This window comes from Ursus arctos, unplaced genomic scaffold, assembly GCF_023065955.2.
Source record: "Ursus arctos isolate Adak ecotype North America unplaced genomic scaffold, UrsArc2.0 scaffold_23, whole genome shotgun sequence".
In the NCBI taxonomy this organism is placed as follows: domain Eukaryota; kingdom Metazoa; phylum Chordata; class Mammalia; order Carnivora; family Ursidae; genus Ursus; species Ursus arctos.
Window position 1 is genome coordinate 36,440,989 of NW_026622908.1, and position 17,276 is coordinate 36,458,264.

Here is a 17,276-nt window from a genome sequence, read left to right on the forward strand (position 1 = left end):
TATAGTATAAAGAAGGGAGAACATTCTTCACGCTGGACAACATGGCAAAGCTAGCGTGGCCAGGTGATTGAAGGTCATATCGCAGAACCAAGTCTGTTGTGAATGTGTACCCCTGACATAACATGATGGAAAGGGAACTTCTTGTTCTTGACAGAAACCCCATATCCCTTATTTAACCATGACCCAAGAAAACCCAGACAACTGCAGATGAAAAGCCATTCTACAAAATATCTGACTAGTACCCCTCAAAACTGCTCAAGTCATGAGAGACAAGGAAAGACTGAGACACCGTTATAGGAAACCAAGGAGCCATGACAACTCAATTCAGTGTTGTTTCTGAATGGTAGCCTGGAAGAGAAAAGGGCGTTACTGGGGAAAAAAATGATAAAATCCAAATAAAATCTAAAGTTGAGAGAACAGCAATGCTGAGGTTGGCTTCTTAGTTTTGACAAGGGTACCATGTTAAAGAAACACATTAGAAATAGGGGAAAGTAGGGCAGGGGTATATGGGAACTGACAACGCTATCTTTGTAAGTTTTTGAAAATTTAGAACATTCTAGAATTTTAAAAATATTTAAAGTGATTTGTAATATAATGGTTCCAGCAAGAGGAACATCACCATAAGTCATTTTCATAGACTTTGGAGCCAAAAGGGGAAGCATGCTAGTATCCCACTAGTATTGATACTAGCGAGATAAGTGGATATTCATCATACTAATATCTGTATGACTGCCTTAAGGCATTCAAGCACAGTTTTGTAGATCTCGAGATGTTGAATGCTTCTGATTGTATAGAGATAGAGGAGACGCAGATGCAAATACCCTTGGGGAGCTTTATTATAGCTAACAGGAGACCCAAAATCAAATGATAATTATTGTATCTCACACTAGGATACTGAATGCAGATTATGTTTACATTCAATATACATGTTTAGAATCACTGAAGTTAATTGTACATTCAGCATATATGAAGTAATTTTCCAAATTGAGTCAGATATTAAATTTTGATAGTTTCCTCTTTTAGGCCTTTTTTACAATTTACTAAGTAGAATTTGTTTGATTGTGTGACTTGCCACTTAAAGAGACAATTCCTAAGGGAAAAATAAGAGATGGTTGCAGATGACCCCTGGATGACCTGGGCTCCAAAAGATCCTTGCATCTAAAACTGGGAGTCCAAGCGCTGAGTGAGAGTGTAGATAAAAATACTCCACAAAGGAGAAAAGCAGCCATGTCTCTTGAAATGTTCTAAATTATATTAAGAAGGATTATGTATTAGAGGCGTGATAGAATTATCAGTGGCTCAAAGATCCAACATATTGACATTAGTAGACTCATGACAGAGTTACTTCATTCGTTTCACAAAAGAATCCTGAGCCACACACTCTATTAGATACTGGGAATAGAGTTTTGAACACAACTGATGACACTGCAGCTCTCGGGGAGTTTACATTCTAGTTAGCAGATATGGATGAACAGGAGAACAGGTAAAAATAAGTGAGTGTTAATAAGAATTACAAAAAATAGGGGCGCCTGGGTGGCACAGCGGTTAAGCGCCTGCCTTCGGCTCAGGGCGTGATCCCGGCATTCCGGGATCGAGCCCCACATCAGGCTCCTCCACTATGAGTCTGCTTCTTCCTCTCCCACTCCCCCTGCTTGTGTTCCCTCTCTCGCTGGCTGTCTCTATCTCTGTCAAATAAATAAATAAAATCTTTAAAAAAAAAGAATTATGAAAAATAGAGCGGGCTGAGGTGAGGAGGTCCATGAGGAGCAAAGTGACCATTTTATACGGGAAGTCATACCTATAGGGCAGGTAACCTTTAGGGAGAGTCCTGAAGGAAGCAAGGGAACACTCCAAGCAAAGGGAACAGCAGGTGCAAAGGTCCTGAGGTAGGAGCACGCTTGGAGTTGTGGGGGAATAACAAGGAAGTCAGTGTGAACGATGCGGAATCCATGATGGGGAGAGTCATAATAGATGGTGCAGATCAGCTAGAGTAGGAGTCAATGAGGGACAATGACCATTTCAAAGCATTTGCAGACAGAAAAAAAATGTGTATTTGTTATTCTTAGTGCATTATTTTTACTCCGTGTGAGGAGTAGGTAGTCATGTACACATAAATGGGAAAAGACCTGTATTATCTCTTTATTTTTCTTCTACTCTGGTCATTTTATCTTTTTGAAAATTATCATGTGAACCTGCCGTTTCTCAGTCTAGGTGGAATTCACTAGGCGCTATACTTACACAGCTTTCCGTAAAACGTACTGACTTAAACACATACCTTCATTAAAAAAAAAATACTAGAGTACTTTTTTCTGCATTTGGGACTCTTAGAACAGGTTTTCAAATAAATAAAGAATTATGATATGACATGTTTATATTCTGATAACTCAACTGATTTATTTTTTCATCAAACATTAGCCGCACTATATTTACTTCTTTGACAAATTTCCTACTCCTCCGTGAATGTGTACAGATGGGCTCTGCATGACTTCTATTCACAGGCTTGTGTGCACCCCCATTCTCATGTACGTTTATAGTGCGTGTGGTAGGGGAAATGCACGTCCTATTCATTTTAATTAGGTTTAGAAGCCAGGTGGGGAGTAATGTTAAATATCTGTGGAATTGTGTTGTCGACATTTGACAGTATTTCTCATCATCTCTCTGTCTACTTCTTGCCAACAGCCTCCAGACAGTCTTGTGGGAATCTCTTTATATTAGTTGGTGTATATCATACTAGCTTCTATACAAGGAAACTCCCAAATCACAGTGGCTTAGCCATAGAGACTTTCCTTGCTCCTGTACTGTTCAGTTAGTTGTTCTATGTGACCTGGATTCTCCATCCAACAGGTGACAGCGGAAGAGAGAGTAAGCAGAGGGTCACCTGGGAGGTTTCACGGGCCAGACTTGCAAGTGGCACGTGTAACTTAGACTCACTTTCACTGGCAAGACGACAATGCCGCGACCTCAACTAAAGGTACACAGGCTGAGAAATTAAGCATAGCTATGTGCTTAAGAGGAAAAAGAAAATAGTTTGGCACAGAAAGAACAAGTGTCTTCTACTGTAATATTTATGTTCATCAAATATCCATTTTAATCCCCCTGCCCCCGCAGATCATATTATCTGCTTCCACTAGGGAGACAACTTAAATCCCAGCGAATCACTACAGAGGCTCAATGCCCAGGATACGAAAGGGGTTCAGTGGTTCTCTCCATTCAGTCCTAATGTGGCTCCTCATGGTCTGGAAACCTACAAGCAAAGCAAACAAACGAAAACCAAACAGCTTATCTCACATCATACTCAATATATGACATAGAAACAGGATGACTATAAGTGAAAAAAAAAAGTTCCCTTTCATAAAAGTAAAGAACAGAGACACAACGGTCACCTTTAAAATCTTGCTGAGTCAGCCTTATGAAGCCCCAATCCCCCACCCCCAACCTTGGCAGTGGAGATATTTCTTTATGAGATCTTGTTTTTCTCTAGGAGAAGTCCACTTTCCATTGTTTTTCCTGGCCCCTCGTCCTGTTGGATTTTTTTTTTTCTTATCCATTATTCTTTAAGATCATTTCTGAAGTGTATCAAAAACAAAAGGCAATGTGAGACAAAATTAACAGGCTGGTTTTGCTTTGTTGGGTTTTGCTTTGTTCTATTTTGTGTCAGCAAGGGATGCCATCTGCTATTTCTTGAGTTTTAGCAGGGGTTATAAAGATGTTATAAAGGAGAGTAAGTTTTATAGATTAAAAAGAAGAAACGCGGAGATGTATAAAATTGACAAGCATTTTATTAAGATGGGATTTTTGGAAAAAGAGCCTTTCTCATTGGTTTTCAGTTACCTTTGATGGGCCTTGGTTAGCTGCAGGGTTCAAATGAACAGTTCTGGGACATTTCAAAAGAGAAAGGACTGTCCAGTGCTAGGGACCTGGGGTATTCGAGTCTGGCCGTGTCCCAGAACAGGAAGGGGATATACTGCGTGCTGCGTGTAATGTTTTTATGTGAAGCTGATGGCCATGTCAGGCAGCTTAAATGCATGTGGGCGATTGTGAGCTCTTTGAGGAGTATTCAGTTTTTACAGCTTACTTCTGCACACACAATTTTAAATTTCTAGAGTTGTTTTAATGCCCAGCCAAGGCTCATAGCTTTCTTGCCAATGCAATTCCCTCAATAACCTGAAGATATGTTTTCAATTTCTACTACTAGGTCCAATATTGGTGTTCATATCCAATTTTTTTTCTTTCTTTTTTTTAAAGATTTTATTTATTTATTTATTTATTTATTTATTTATTTACGTGAAAGGTAGAGTGCAAGAGAGAGAGCACAATTTGAGGGGGCAGAGGGAGAGGGAGAAGCAGACTCACCACTGAGCAAGGAGCCCAATGTGGGGCTCGATCCCAGGACCCTGGGATCACGCCCTGAGCCAAAGGCAGATGCTTAACCGACTGAGCCACCCAGGCGCCCCCCACATTTTTTTCTTATACGTAACTAGTTCACCTTCTTTGTCTCCTTACCCCCATGACTTTCTCTTTCACTTATCTGCTGCTCGTAGAACGTCACCCAAAACAATGATATAAAACAATAACCATTTTTATTTCCTTATGTGGTATCATGGATAGGACACTGGAACAGAAAAAGGACTCAGAGGAAAAACTAGTGAAATCCAAATAAGTATGGAATTCAGTTAATAGCAACGTATGAATGTTGGATTCTTTGTATTGACATGTGTACCAAGGTAATATAGATGATAACATCAGGGTAAACTGGGTAAAGGGTATATGGGAACACTTATACTGTCTTTGCACCTTTTCTGTAAGCCTAAAAGTATTCCAAAACTTTTTATTAAATGTAATTTCTTAAATGATTCCAGCAGAAGATAAATCACCATCATCATAGATCTAGAGCCAAAAGAGAACATTTAGATTATAACACCCTGCCTATGCTGGTGTCGGCATGACCATCCTGGCACATTCAAGCACGGTCTTTTTTTTTTTTTTTTTTTTTTTTTTTAGAGTGAGGAATCGGGGAGGGGCAGAGAGAGAGGGAGAAAGAGAATCTCAAGCGGGCTCCATGCCCAGCCCGAGCTGGGGCTTGATCTCATGACCTTGAGATCATGACCTGAGCAGAAACCAAGAGTCACCCACTTAACTGACTGAGCCACCCAGGTGCCCCCAAGATCAGTCTTACATATACTGTGAGTATGAGTGCCTCCAAGCATGTAGAGGCAGAAAGGGAAACAATGCAAATTCCTATAGGGAGATTTATTATAGAATTGATCTCTCCTGAGGATCAAAATTAAACACATGAAAACTGTTAATGCTGAGATATTGAGTGTGGATTGTGTTTACTATTCACAACTACTATTGTGTTCCCATTCTCTATGGATACTTAGAATCATTGGAATTAACTGCATAACCAATGTGTATAAAGTAATTTTCTAAATCAAATGAGATACTACACTTTAAAAGGGTTTTGTATTTTATATCTTTTTATGATTTACTAAATAGAATCTATTTGATGTGCTACTTACTAGTCAATGAAATGTCATTCCTAAGGAATGATAATGTAGTTTCCAGAAAATGATTGTATCCATAAATGGGGATTAAAAGCACCGAGTGAGAATGTAGATAAAAATATTTCAGGAAAAAGGAACACTGGTCATGACTCTTGAAATATTCTACAATTCTATGTGGATAGTTTATTTTATGAATGATGAATTATAAATATTCATGCTCCAAATAGCCAATATATTGATATGATTAGACTAAAAGCTTCATTTATTCATTCATTTATTTAACAAATAGTTATTGAAATCTCCTGTGAACCAGAAATCCATTTAGCCATGGAGGGTAGAGTTATGAACAAAGCAGATAAAGCTCCTGCTCACTTTGAGTTTATGTGTTAATTGGAAATCATATGATAAGTGCCATTTTGTGTGTGTCCATGGAATTCTTGGAGCTAGGCTGTGAGTACATGAAGATGAAGAGGATTGTCCCATAGAAGTCGGACCCTGTAGTGATGTAAGAAGCACAGGTGGACAAAACCTTTTGATGCCCCTGAGCTGAGTGCATCTTCAAGATCATGATAAATATAAACAGGTAGGAAATAAAGGTAACCACAAAAGCAAAAAAGAAAAAAAAATGGAAGCCAGTCATATAGATAAGAACCAACTCACTAATATACTTATCAGAGCAAGACAGAGCTGTGACTGCCAGAATATCACAAAAAAGTGGTGAACCACACTGGACATACAAGAAGAGACTGAAGGTATCGCCAACACTTAGAGAGGCATTCAGAATATCACAGACACCCAGCCTACGGCCAGACAAGCACACACACTTGCTGTCATGGTGGTGGTGTAATGGTCTCCTATAAGAAGTCTTGTCATGACCTTGGGTATATAACAAAAGTCCATCAGAGGCAGGTTACTGAAGAAAAAGTACATGGGGGGAGTCCAGCAGAATCAACACGATCACCTCCGGATTCCCAACTAGAGTGGAAAGGTAGAAGAGGGTGAACGTTATAGTGAGACCTGCAGTCCTAGAGCATCTGTATGTCCTAGAAGGATGAACTCAGCCACTTCTGTGCCATTCTCCATGGATGTCAGTGGGGAATCACAGGATGCCCTGTAGTGATGAGAAGGAAAGGAACAGAGTGTTAAACGGAAGAGAGAGTAGAGTGAAGTGGAACTGTGTAAATACTCTGTAGATTGTTTCACTTATGGCAATAATTTGTTCTTCAAATCTAAAGCACACATAAGACAAAACAATGAGTCATTATGCTCATTTATTTTGCGAGAGAACTTAGGCTCAAAAAGGCTGTGTAATTTGTCCAAGTTTACCCAAATATTAACTGTCAGAGTCAAGCTGTGTACCCAGGCAGAAAAATTCCAGAATCCCATGACAGTAACTGAAATTTGAATTGAATTGAATTGAATTAATTCTGTTCAATGAAGCTATTGAATCCATCGGACCCATATCAATGTTAGTTGTCAGGAGTACCGGAATGACCAAGATACTATTCCTGGATTTGGGGCTTGCAATGGGGTGACAGGAGCAGAGAGGTAGTGGATGCAGTGGGGGAGCTGCAGCTCTAGATGTGGACGCCGGCAAAGGCACTTCTGGAGAGAAGGTAATGCACCGAGTACAAGAGCTCAAATGGTACCCTAACATTTACTATCTGGGAGACACTGTCCTAGCCTAGGTTCGCTAAGCCTCAGTTTGTTCATCTCTAGAAATGGAGATGTAACGTGAAGGAGCAATTGTGAGAGTTTATGAAATAATGCATGAAAAACAATAATTACAAATCTGATGAGTGTTGGCTCTAATGTTATTAGTGGGATGAAAGGGCGGTCTCTGTCTTGGTTGGGTAAAGGTGGGAAGCCATATCCAATCTCTAGGTTACGGATTAGTTTTGAAGTCTGAGAGACTCACTCTCTGATTTGTCTTTCTCCACACACCACATCAACTCAGATCTTCTGATCCCCCTGTATGTCTCACGCTGTCCTTCTTCTCACCATATCATTGGCCACACCAGCCGTTCATTCTGTTTCTTCCTTGAGATCCATATTTTACCTTGGGTTGAAACAGTTTTCTTCTGTTTTGAACTCACTCTTACTCTCATTACTCTGACCCCCTAAGCTGGATGATGAAGACCCAGGGTTGTCTCATATCCCTGGGTTTGACTCTAGCTTTCAGATCTGCCTTTGAGGTGAGTTCCACGCTGTGATTTTTCTCATTTGAACTGAATGAAGCCCATGCCACAGCTTTCCCTCATTGGTAACCACTCTTCTCTACCATCTAGAGGGGCGTCACAACTTCCTCTTTCATACCCAGTTCCTAAAGACATCTGCGTTTGCTCACCTTCGACAAATGTAAGATGGTTTTTGGCATATACTATGTTCTATAACCTCTGATAAGAGCATTCTGGGTGTAGGTGTGTATTCTTTCTTTATCCTCATGACTTTATAAGGAAAACTTATAAACTGACAAGTATAACTTCAAAAGTTATAGAATCCTACAATGTTGTAAGATATGGAATATTATTACCCACATTTTGTGGTCAAGGAATTGAGGATTTGAGAGGTTAGGTGACTTCACAGAAGTCTACTCTACACCTACAAGAAATAAACTCACGATTCATATCCAGATCAGACAGATCATACGCCTGTGCCTGTAGCCACTACCTTTCAGCTTTTGTATGTGAGCCAGCAACATTAGTAAGGTTAGAGAGGAAAAGAAGGTTGAAATAAGGTACGGAGCTTTAGAATCATGAGGATCGTCTTGGAGTCTAAAGAAATATCATTTCACCCTGTTCTACTTAACTTCCCTTCCATAACAGACCTACAATTAGTAAACAATGAAATTACTACCTACTCCATTGGACCATAATCTATCCTCTGTTTCTTCTCGTTGCTGTTCATCCTCTTTAAGAAAGCAATATGTTGTTTCCTAACTATCACTAAACTCCTTATTTGGGCATTTAAGACCAGCTCTGCCTCACTTTCAGAAAAATACTCACCGCATGCCTTACTTTGCTGAAATAATTCACAGCAGACACAGCTTCCCTACTGTTTTTGCCTGAAATACACTTCTCACTGAAAATGTCTAGGATATGTAGAACCTTCCCTGCTCCTTGACAAACAGGGACAGGCAACCCTGAATTGTGTCTCTGATCAGAACTTCGACCAGGTTAGAATGTTATGTCCTATTGAAGATGCTCTCTCTCCGGTGCTGGTAACAAGGCTTCAAGGTCTCTGAACCATGGAGGAATGGAGGAAAAATCATTATGGTGGAGCTGGGAAGATGGTCCAAGTCCTGCGCCTCCCATGTATTCTTCATGATCCCCTGGAAGAGTCATTTACCCTTGTCAAGCTCAGTTTCCTGGTATGTGAAGTGAGACTAATACAATTGCACCTCCCACACATCTCACAGAATTCTGTGTGTGAATACCAGACAGGGAAGGTCTATAAACCAACTTGGTAAGGGGATTATCATTTTAACCTGAATCAGTATAATTCTTATCTCAGAGTGGGGTTTTTTTTGGCTGTGGTTGCAGCCTGGAAACAAATCCTGTTTGCAGGAAGATGGCAGGGATACCAGGAATGAGTAAGTTCCAGATGAACAGCAAATGAACAAAAGGGTTCTCTACGCAGACGCGTCCTCTGAAATGATGGCAAATGGAGTGATTTTGGGATTTCCAAGGCTAATGAATGGGAACTGGGAGAAAGTTAAAAAAATAAAGAAAAGACAAGAAAGTTATAGGGACACAGAGTTCTCAGGGGAGCAGGCCCCCCATGAGAATATCCACAGATCCTCATCTCACTTATTTAGGGAAGAAGCAATTAAACTGTCAGTGGGGAACTGAAGTGTCTGTTGAGTAAGAGCACTGACCCATTTGCATTCCTTGTCTCTTTTTTTTTCCTTTTTCTAATTAAGATATAATTTACATAGTTATATCCCCACTTTGCAATGCATTGTTCTAAGCGTTTGTACAAAAGTAATTGGCCATAGAACCACCATCACATCATGATATAGAACAGTTTATTAACCCCCCCAACCCTTTGGAATTGACCCCTCCTTCCACCTCCTAGCAACTGCTAATTTGTTTTCAGTCCCTATGGTTTTGGCTTTGTAAGAATGTCATAAAAAAAGAATCATACAGTAGGTTCTCTCTTGAGTCATGTTTCTCTCCCTTAGCAACATGCATTTGAAATTCATGGAGTTGTGTAGTTGTTCTGTAATTGGTTCCTTTTTATTTTTGAGATGCAGTCTGTGTATTCAGATTATTTACCCATTCTTCAGTTGACGGAACTGGGTTTTTTCTAGTTTTCAACTAATACGAATAAAGATCTTATAAACATTCACATACAGGATTTTATGTGAACATGGGCTTTTATTTCACTTGGGTAGGTTGTTAGGAGTGAGATTTCTAGGTTATGAGATACTGTCAACCTATTTTCTAAAATAGCATACTATTTTGCATTTCCACCAGCAACGTATGAGAGTTCCAATTGCTTCCCACCCTTGGCGGTACTTTATATTTACAGGTGGGCTTTTTTTTTTACATTAGTTATTCTAATAGGTTTGTAGTATATCTCCTTGTTGTTTTAATTTGCATTTCTCTAATGACTAATGATGTTGAGCATCTTTTTATGTGCTTATTTTCCATCCCAATGATGTTTAATAAGTGGATCAGTAGCAGATGAAAGCCGACAGAAAAAAAAAAATCAGTAAGCTTTAAGATAGGTCACTTGAGAACATCCAGCCTGAAAAACAGAATTTTTTTTTAAATCAAGAAAAATAAATGGTCTCAGAGAACAGTGGGATACTTCAAACGTACCAACATACACCTAAGGAGAGTCTCAAGAGGGGAGAGAGAAAGAGGCAGAAAGAATATTTGAAAAAATAATGGCCAAAACTCCCCAAATCAGGGGAAAGAAATGGACATACATACAGATTCAGAATTTTTGAAATGGCGAGACTCAAAATTTTAGCAAATTGTACATTAACAAATTCATAGCCTTGCATACGAGTAAATTATTACTACTATTGTAATTCTTGGTGCTTAAACTTTAAACATTGTACATTTTTATTTAAGTGAATAAAAATATGCCTTGTCATCTTTTTCTTTTTCCTGTATTATGGGATATGTTTAGTTGGGGCTCATTAATATGGAAATTTGGATAGGAAAATAAATGCCCATGTAAAGACATGGGTTTTTTTTTTTTGCTATCAAGATTTTATTTAAATTCAAGTTAATTAACATATAGTGTAGTATTAGTTTCCAGGGTAGAATTTAGTGATTCATCACTTGCATACAACACCCAGTGCTCATCACAACAAGTGCCCAACTTAATGCCCGTCACCTATTTACCCCATCCCCCCACCCACTTCCCCTCCAGCAACTTTCAGTTTGTTCCCTATACTTAAGAGTCTCTTATGGCTTATGTTTTTACTAAAAACAAGAACATACAAAGAATCAATAATAAATCTACATTCAAGGAACTTTGGAAATATTTTTATAAAGTTCAATTTTTTAAAATATAAAACCTATTACTTTTTCATATGCAAAAAGATAAAGTAAAAATAATTCTTAAAAACCAAACATATGGGGCACCTGGGTGGCTCAGTCAGTTGCTCAGGTCATAATCCCAGGGTCCTGGGATTGAGCCCCACATCAGCCCAGCATCAGGTTTCCTGCTCAGCAGGGAGCCTGCTTCTCCCTCTCCCTCTCCTGCTCCCCCTACTTGTGTGCTCTCTCTCTTTCTCTGTCAAATAAATTAATTAAGTCTAAAAAAAACCCAGACGTGTATATATATATATTTTTTCCCATTGGGTCAACTATTTATGTATGTTAAGAATGTGTTCTCTGACACCAAAATAATTGTTTTAAATTCTACTATCACAACAAATTCTACTATCTCATGTATGTCTTAACTAATTTCTCCTTCTATAGTGTGTGTGGGGGTTTCATGAGTTTCTCATGAATTATCTATGTGTGGGCCCATGCTTATACATACCTGTGGGCATGCATATTCATGTGGGAGTGTGGGTGAACATGCTTATTAAGAAGAATTTTAAAGATAAGAACGTATTTATGGGTGGTTCTTTTTAACTTATTATTCTTAGGTGTCATATTTTTAAAGATATGTAAACTTTGTAAACAAAGATATGTAACTTTGTAAACTTAATCAAAATCTGGGAAAATTACTATAAGAAATTAGAAATTTGTGAGCTGGCAGATAAATATTTTCTCTACATAGATCTGAGGTGGATGAAAGTGGCTTATTGTAGATTCTTTGCAATTAAAATACGAATCCTATAGAAGACTTTGCCTTCTCCACAGCCTTTTTAAAGGCACTCTTGACCTCTTTGTTCCTCAGGCTGTAGACCACTGGGTTCAGCATGGGGATGACCATAGTGTAGAACACGGATGCCATTTTGTCCGTGTCCATGGAATGGCTAGAGCTGGGCTGTAAGTACATGAAGGTACCCGTCCCATAGAAGATGAACACTGTAGTGAGGTGGGAGGCACAGGTGGAAAAGGCTTTCTGGTGTCCTTCAGATGAGTGCATCCTCAGAATAGTGACAAATATAAGCAGGTAGGAGATCAAGATGACCAAGATAGAAAAGAGGACATTGAAGCCCACCACCAAAAAAATAACCATCTCACTGATGTAGTTGTCTGAACAGGAGAGAGCCAGGAGAGGAGGGGCATCGCAGAAGAAGTGATCAACCACATTGGCTCTACAGAAGGAGAGCCTGAAAATATTCCCAGTGTGGATGGAGGCATTCAGGAAACCACAGACGTAGCAGCCCATGACCAGACGAGCACACACACCTGTCGTCATGGTGCTGGTGTAATGCAGGGGTTTGCACACTGCTGCATAGCGGTCATAGGCCATTGAGGCCAAGAGGAAACTCTCTACAGTGATAAAGGCTACAAGGAAAAAGAACTGGGTGACACAAGCATTGTAGGAGATGACCTTGTCTCCTGTAAGTAATCCAGCCATGACCTTGGGAGTGACAGCTGTGGAGTAACCAACGTCCACCAGAGACAGGTTGCTGAGGAAAAAGTACATGGGAGTGTGGAGATAGGAGTCCAGCAGGATCAGCGCCATCATGCCCAGGTTCCCAACCAGCGTGATCAGGTAGATGAGGGAGAAGGTTAAGAAGAGAGGAATCTGCAGTTTGGGGTCATTGGTTAACCCCACAAGAATGAACTCAGTCACCTCTGTACTGTTCTCCATGGGGTCAGTCGGGAATTATGTGGCTTCCCTGTAGAAGTGAGAAAATTGAATTAGAATGATAAACAGCGTGGACTCCGCTGAAATCAGTCAGCATGTCCACTCTGTGCCTTATTTCAGTATTGCAAGGACTTGTTTCCAGGACGCTGTAGAACTAAAGCATGGTTGTGACAACAAAATGCAATCTTAAATTATTATAGAATATGCCAGAAAAAGGATTTGGAGATAATGCATCCCAATCTCTTAACTTCATAGAAGACCGAATTAAGGCAAAAAGAAGAAAAGAAAGGACTTATGTAACGTCACTAGAGTTATTGCTAACTGGAACAGTGCAGACTCCCAAGTCAGAACTTACAAAACAACCGCAAATTGCTCTTTGTATTGGACTAAAATAGCCTAGTAAAATTAATGTGAAATTGAGTTAATTTTGCTTCAACTGACCTTTTTTTTTGTCTTGTCCATTGTGTCGAGAACAGTGTTATATGTTAGTAAAAGATAGTTAAACAAAGCATGTCCTTAGCCTAAAATGATACTTTGAGCAAACACATGAAGGAAGTAGGGGAGCGAGCCTATATTTGGGGAAAGAGCATTTCAGGCAGAGGCAACAACAAATACATGGTACTAGGGTTTGACCATGTTGAGATTGTTCTAGGAACAGCAATAAGGCTGGAGTAGGAAGGAAAGTTTAGGTGAGAGAGGTAGAGAGGGGGAAGCCATACACTACATTAAATTATGAAGCTTCTATTTTGAGTGAGATTGGAAAACATTATAGGATTTAGACCAAAAAGTGACATAAAAATCTGACCTTTTTAAAAAAGGTCACTCTCGTAGTCTGTTGGTTATTGAATTTAACAGAATAAGGATGGAAGGTGCTGGAAAAATTAGGAAGCCATTGTAACATTCTAGGTAAAGGATGGTGATTGCCTGAACCAAGATGGTAGTGAGAGAGATAATGAGAACTCCATCCACTTTGGGGTGTATTTCCAAAGTAGAGCTCACTGAATTTTCTGATATATTGAAAAAGGGACATGAGAGAAAGAGAGGGGTCCATGCTGACTCCAAGTTTTGTATAGTGATACAAAAAAATAGTGTAAAAGAAGCAGGTCTTTGGGGAAAGGGGGAAAGAAATCATTTAATTGAGTCTGAGATACCTTTTGACCATCCAAGTAGAGTGTTGCAGAAATAATTGGGTATGCAATCCAGAGCTTAGAGGAGAGGTCTGGCTGCCTTAGATTATATTAATTCGAACTATGCTGTCAATTTTTATTTTTATTTTTATTTTTTTAAAAAATTTTATTTATTTATTTGACAGAGAGAGACAGCCAGTGAGAGAGGGAACACAAGCAGGGGGAGTGGGAGAGGAAGAAGCAGGCTCATAGCAGCGGAGCCTGACGTGGAGCTCTATCCCAGAACACCGGGATCACGCCCTGAGCCGAAGGCAGACGCTTAACGACTGAGCCACCCAGGCGCCCCTATGCTGTCAATTTTTAAAGGTTCAACACGTGTATATTAAATGCACACCATCAAAGAAAAGAGTACAGACAGACAGACAAAAATCAGAGTATTCTAATGTTTACAAGGTTGAAAGGATGATGAAAGTCAGTGGTAAGGGGGATGTGAGAGAGAAAACTACTGCCCTACGACACCGGGTTCAGTCAGACCAAGCAGGCAAAGAGACTTTCAGAGGAGAAGTTAAGTATGTATCAGGTCTTATTGATGATGCCAGAAGGCACAGTGGAATGATTTCAGGAGCTGGGCAGGAGTGGGAGCCAAGGTCAGTGAAGAGGATATGCAGAGATGTACAGACATTGTTTTGTAGGAGTTGAGGGCTTAGATGACAATCCTCAGCTTTGTGATGAGTGACATAGCACTCAGTATGATAATGGCTTAGTCCTACAGGTCTCAAGGTAGGGAATCTGTTGGGAAGGCAATTTAGACAGTTGAGAGTCATGACAGGCAGAGTTCACTGCTGTTACTAGTGGTAGGAGGCCCACTTATATAGAGCAGGGTGATGAGGATACCCTCTTGGTTCCTTAAAAAACCACTCACTTGAATTGATAACATAGGTACAGATTTCCCAAATTCTGGAAACACAACAACAGTGTGCTAGGAATCACTTCAAAACTTTTTACCAACTTTCTTTTCCACATCTGCTATCTTAGGTTTTAATCCAACATCTTTCTACAGGAAAAAGAAAGTTAAAACTCCTTTTAATCTGTTCGAAAGAAATTAAGAACTACACTGGTTCTCCAAGGCATTTGTTGACCTGTTATCATTCTTTGCTCCACAGATGGAAACTTCTGATGGAATGGACCACCATATAGTTGGTCCTCAGTACAAACTAAAAAATGCAATCTTCCTGACAAAGTGTCCTCTGCCCCGATACAAAATGTCATGTATTCTTCAAAGAGTCACACAAGTTCCAAACTTCACTGAAGTCTTCCCAGCTCCTTCCTCTTCAGACACAACTATGTCATTCTAATCAGTTGAATTCACCACTTCGTTACTCTAAAAAATTTTTATCATAATTTATCATTTTGTATAAGTGGAAGTCATGATTAATAATGACTCAAGCTGTTCTAGATATGATTTATTGAGCATTTGTTCTGTTCCCATCACCACGTTAGAGGCTGTGCTACTTAACCTCACTTAATCCTCACACGTCATGTGAGATATTATCCCCACTTCGCAGGTATGGAAGCTGAAGATTTCTGACATTTAGTTACTTGCTTGTGGCTGAAGAAAGTAGCAGAGCTGGGATTTGAAGCCAAGTCATTCTGAATTGAAGTTTTAGCTCCTTATCATGATGAAATAGTCTTTTAATTTTTTACCATTTAAACTAAACTGGGCACAAAGTAACTCATTCGGATGCCTGGCTGATGATTGATTGATAATTAAATCTATCATCGGAAGTCAATGGGGAGAATTAAAAAGCACAAACTTGGGAATCAGATATACTTACCAGTTTGTGTGAACTTTGGGCAAACAACCTACTTTTCTGGATCTTGGCTGAATAACAAGAAATGGATCTACAAATGTTTGCAACCTACTTCAACCCCTCAAAAACTCCTCATATAATTAAAAAGGAACATGACTCCTTAGTAACACCAACCAATGAGCCACATAAAGTGCTGGATGCTATTCACTCCTTCATACCCTGTATAAGCACAACGAAGTCTGCATGGTGCACTGGGGTATGTGCCTAACTTCCAGGCTTACAGTGATGAACAAGAAGCATTCCCTGACCTCAGGATACCTAGTGCTCTGAGACACATATATAAACTGATGAATTCCATGCACGGTTCTCATTCTCCATCCCAACAGAGAGCACTGTTTTCCCATTTGCTCACAACTGTGTGATGGTGGCTGATCTCATTTACACTGTAGTCATTAGGCAGTCCGTGGAAGAGTTAATAAATCGAGTGCCCAACCCAGAAAAGTCTTTAGTGGCAGAATTAGAATTTGAGATTAGATTTACTCATTTCTATAATACATCTTTTTTTAATAATAATTTTTTTTTATATTATGTTAGTCACCATAGTACATCCCTGGTTTTTGATGTAAAGTTCCATGATTCATTAGTTGCGTATAACACCCAGTGCACCATGCAATACGTGCCCTCCTTACTACCCATCACCAGCCGACCCCATTCCCCCACCCCCCTCCCCTCTGAAGCCCTCAGTTTGTTTCTCAGAGTCCATAGTCTCTCACGCTTCATTCCCCCTTCTGATTACCCCCACTTTCTTTATCCCTTTCTTCTCCTACTGATCATCCTAGTTCTTATGTTCCATAGATGAGAGAAATCATATGATAATTGTCTTTCTCTGCTTGACTTATTTCACTTAGCATTATCTCCTCCAGTGCCGTCCATGTTGTAGCAAATGTTGAGAACTCGTTCTTTCTGATAGCTGAGTAATATTCCATTGTATATATGGACCACAACTTCTTAATCCAGTCGTCTGTTGAAGGGCATCTCGGCTCCTTCCACAATTTAGCTATTGTGGACAATGCTGCTATGAACATTGGGGTGCATATGGCCCTTCTCTTCACTACGTCTGTATCTTTGGGGTAAATACCCAGTAGCGCAATGGCCGGATCATAGGGTAGCTCAATTTTTAACTTTGTAAGGGACCTCCACACTGTTTTCCAGAGTGGCTGTACCAACTTGCATTCCCACCAACAATGTAGGAGGGATCCCCTTTCTCCACATCCTCTCCAACAATTGTTTCTTGCCTTGTCAATTTTTGCCATTCTAACGGGCGTAAGGTGGTATCTCAATACGTCTTGTGTGACTTTACACATCTCCATTCTGGTGGATTTTATAGCTGATTACTAACCTCGTTTTTTCCCCTCATTACTCTTCTCCATTCATTCTCTCTCTTCTTAGATATTATATGGCCTGCCAAAATACAATAACATTTTACATTTGATCTTCTTAACAACTCTGAAATTAGTCCCAATAACCAATATTATCATCTTCTCTCAAAGAGAAAACAGACTGAAATACTTTAAATAACATGATTAATACCATGTTCTAAT

At 39.6% G+C, this 17,276-nt stretch overlaps 1 protein-coding gene and 1 pseudogene across 1 annotated transcript; both read right to left on the bottom strand.

Moving 5' to 3' along the window:
- Positions 1–5,901: 5,901 nt before the first annotated feature.
- Positions 5,902–6,587, bottom strand: LOC125282574 (olfactory receptor 5B2-like; annotated as a pseudogene).
- A 5,208-nt stretch (positions 6,588–11,795) lies between these two features.
- LOC113246519 (olfactory receptor 5B12-like) lies at positions 11,796–12,740 on the bottom strand. The gene has a single exon (XM_026487113.3). The coding sequence runs from the start codon at positions 12,738–12,740 to the stop codon at positions 11,796–11,798; it is 945 nt and encodes a 314-aa protein (XP_026342898.2).
- Positions 12,741–17,276: the final 4,536 nt, after the last annotated feature.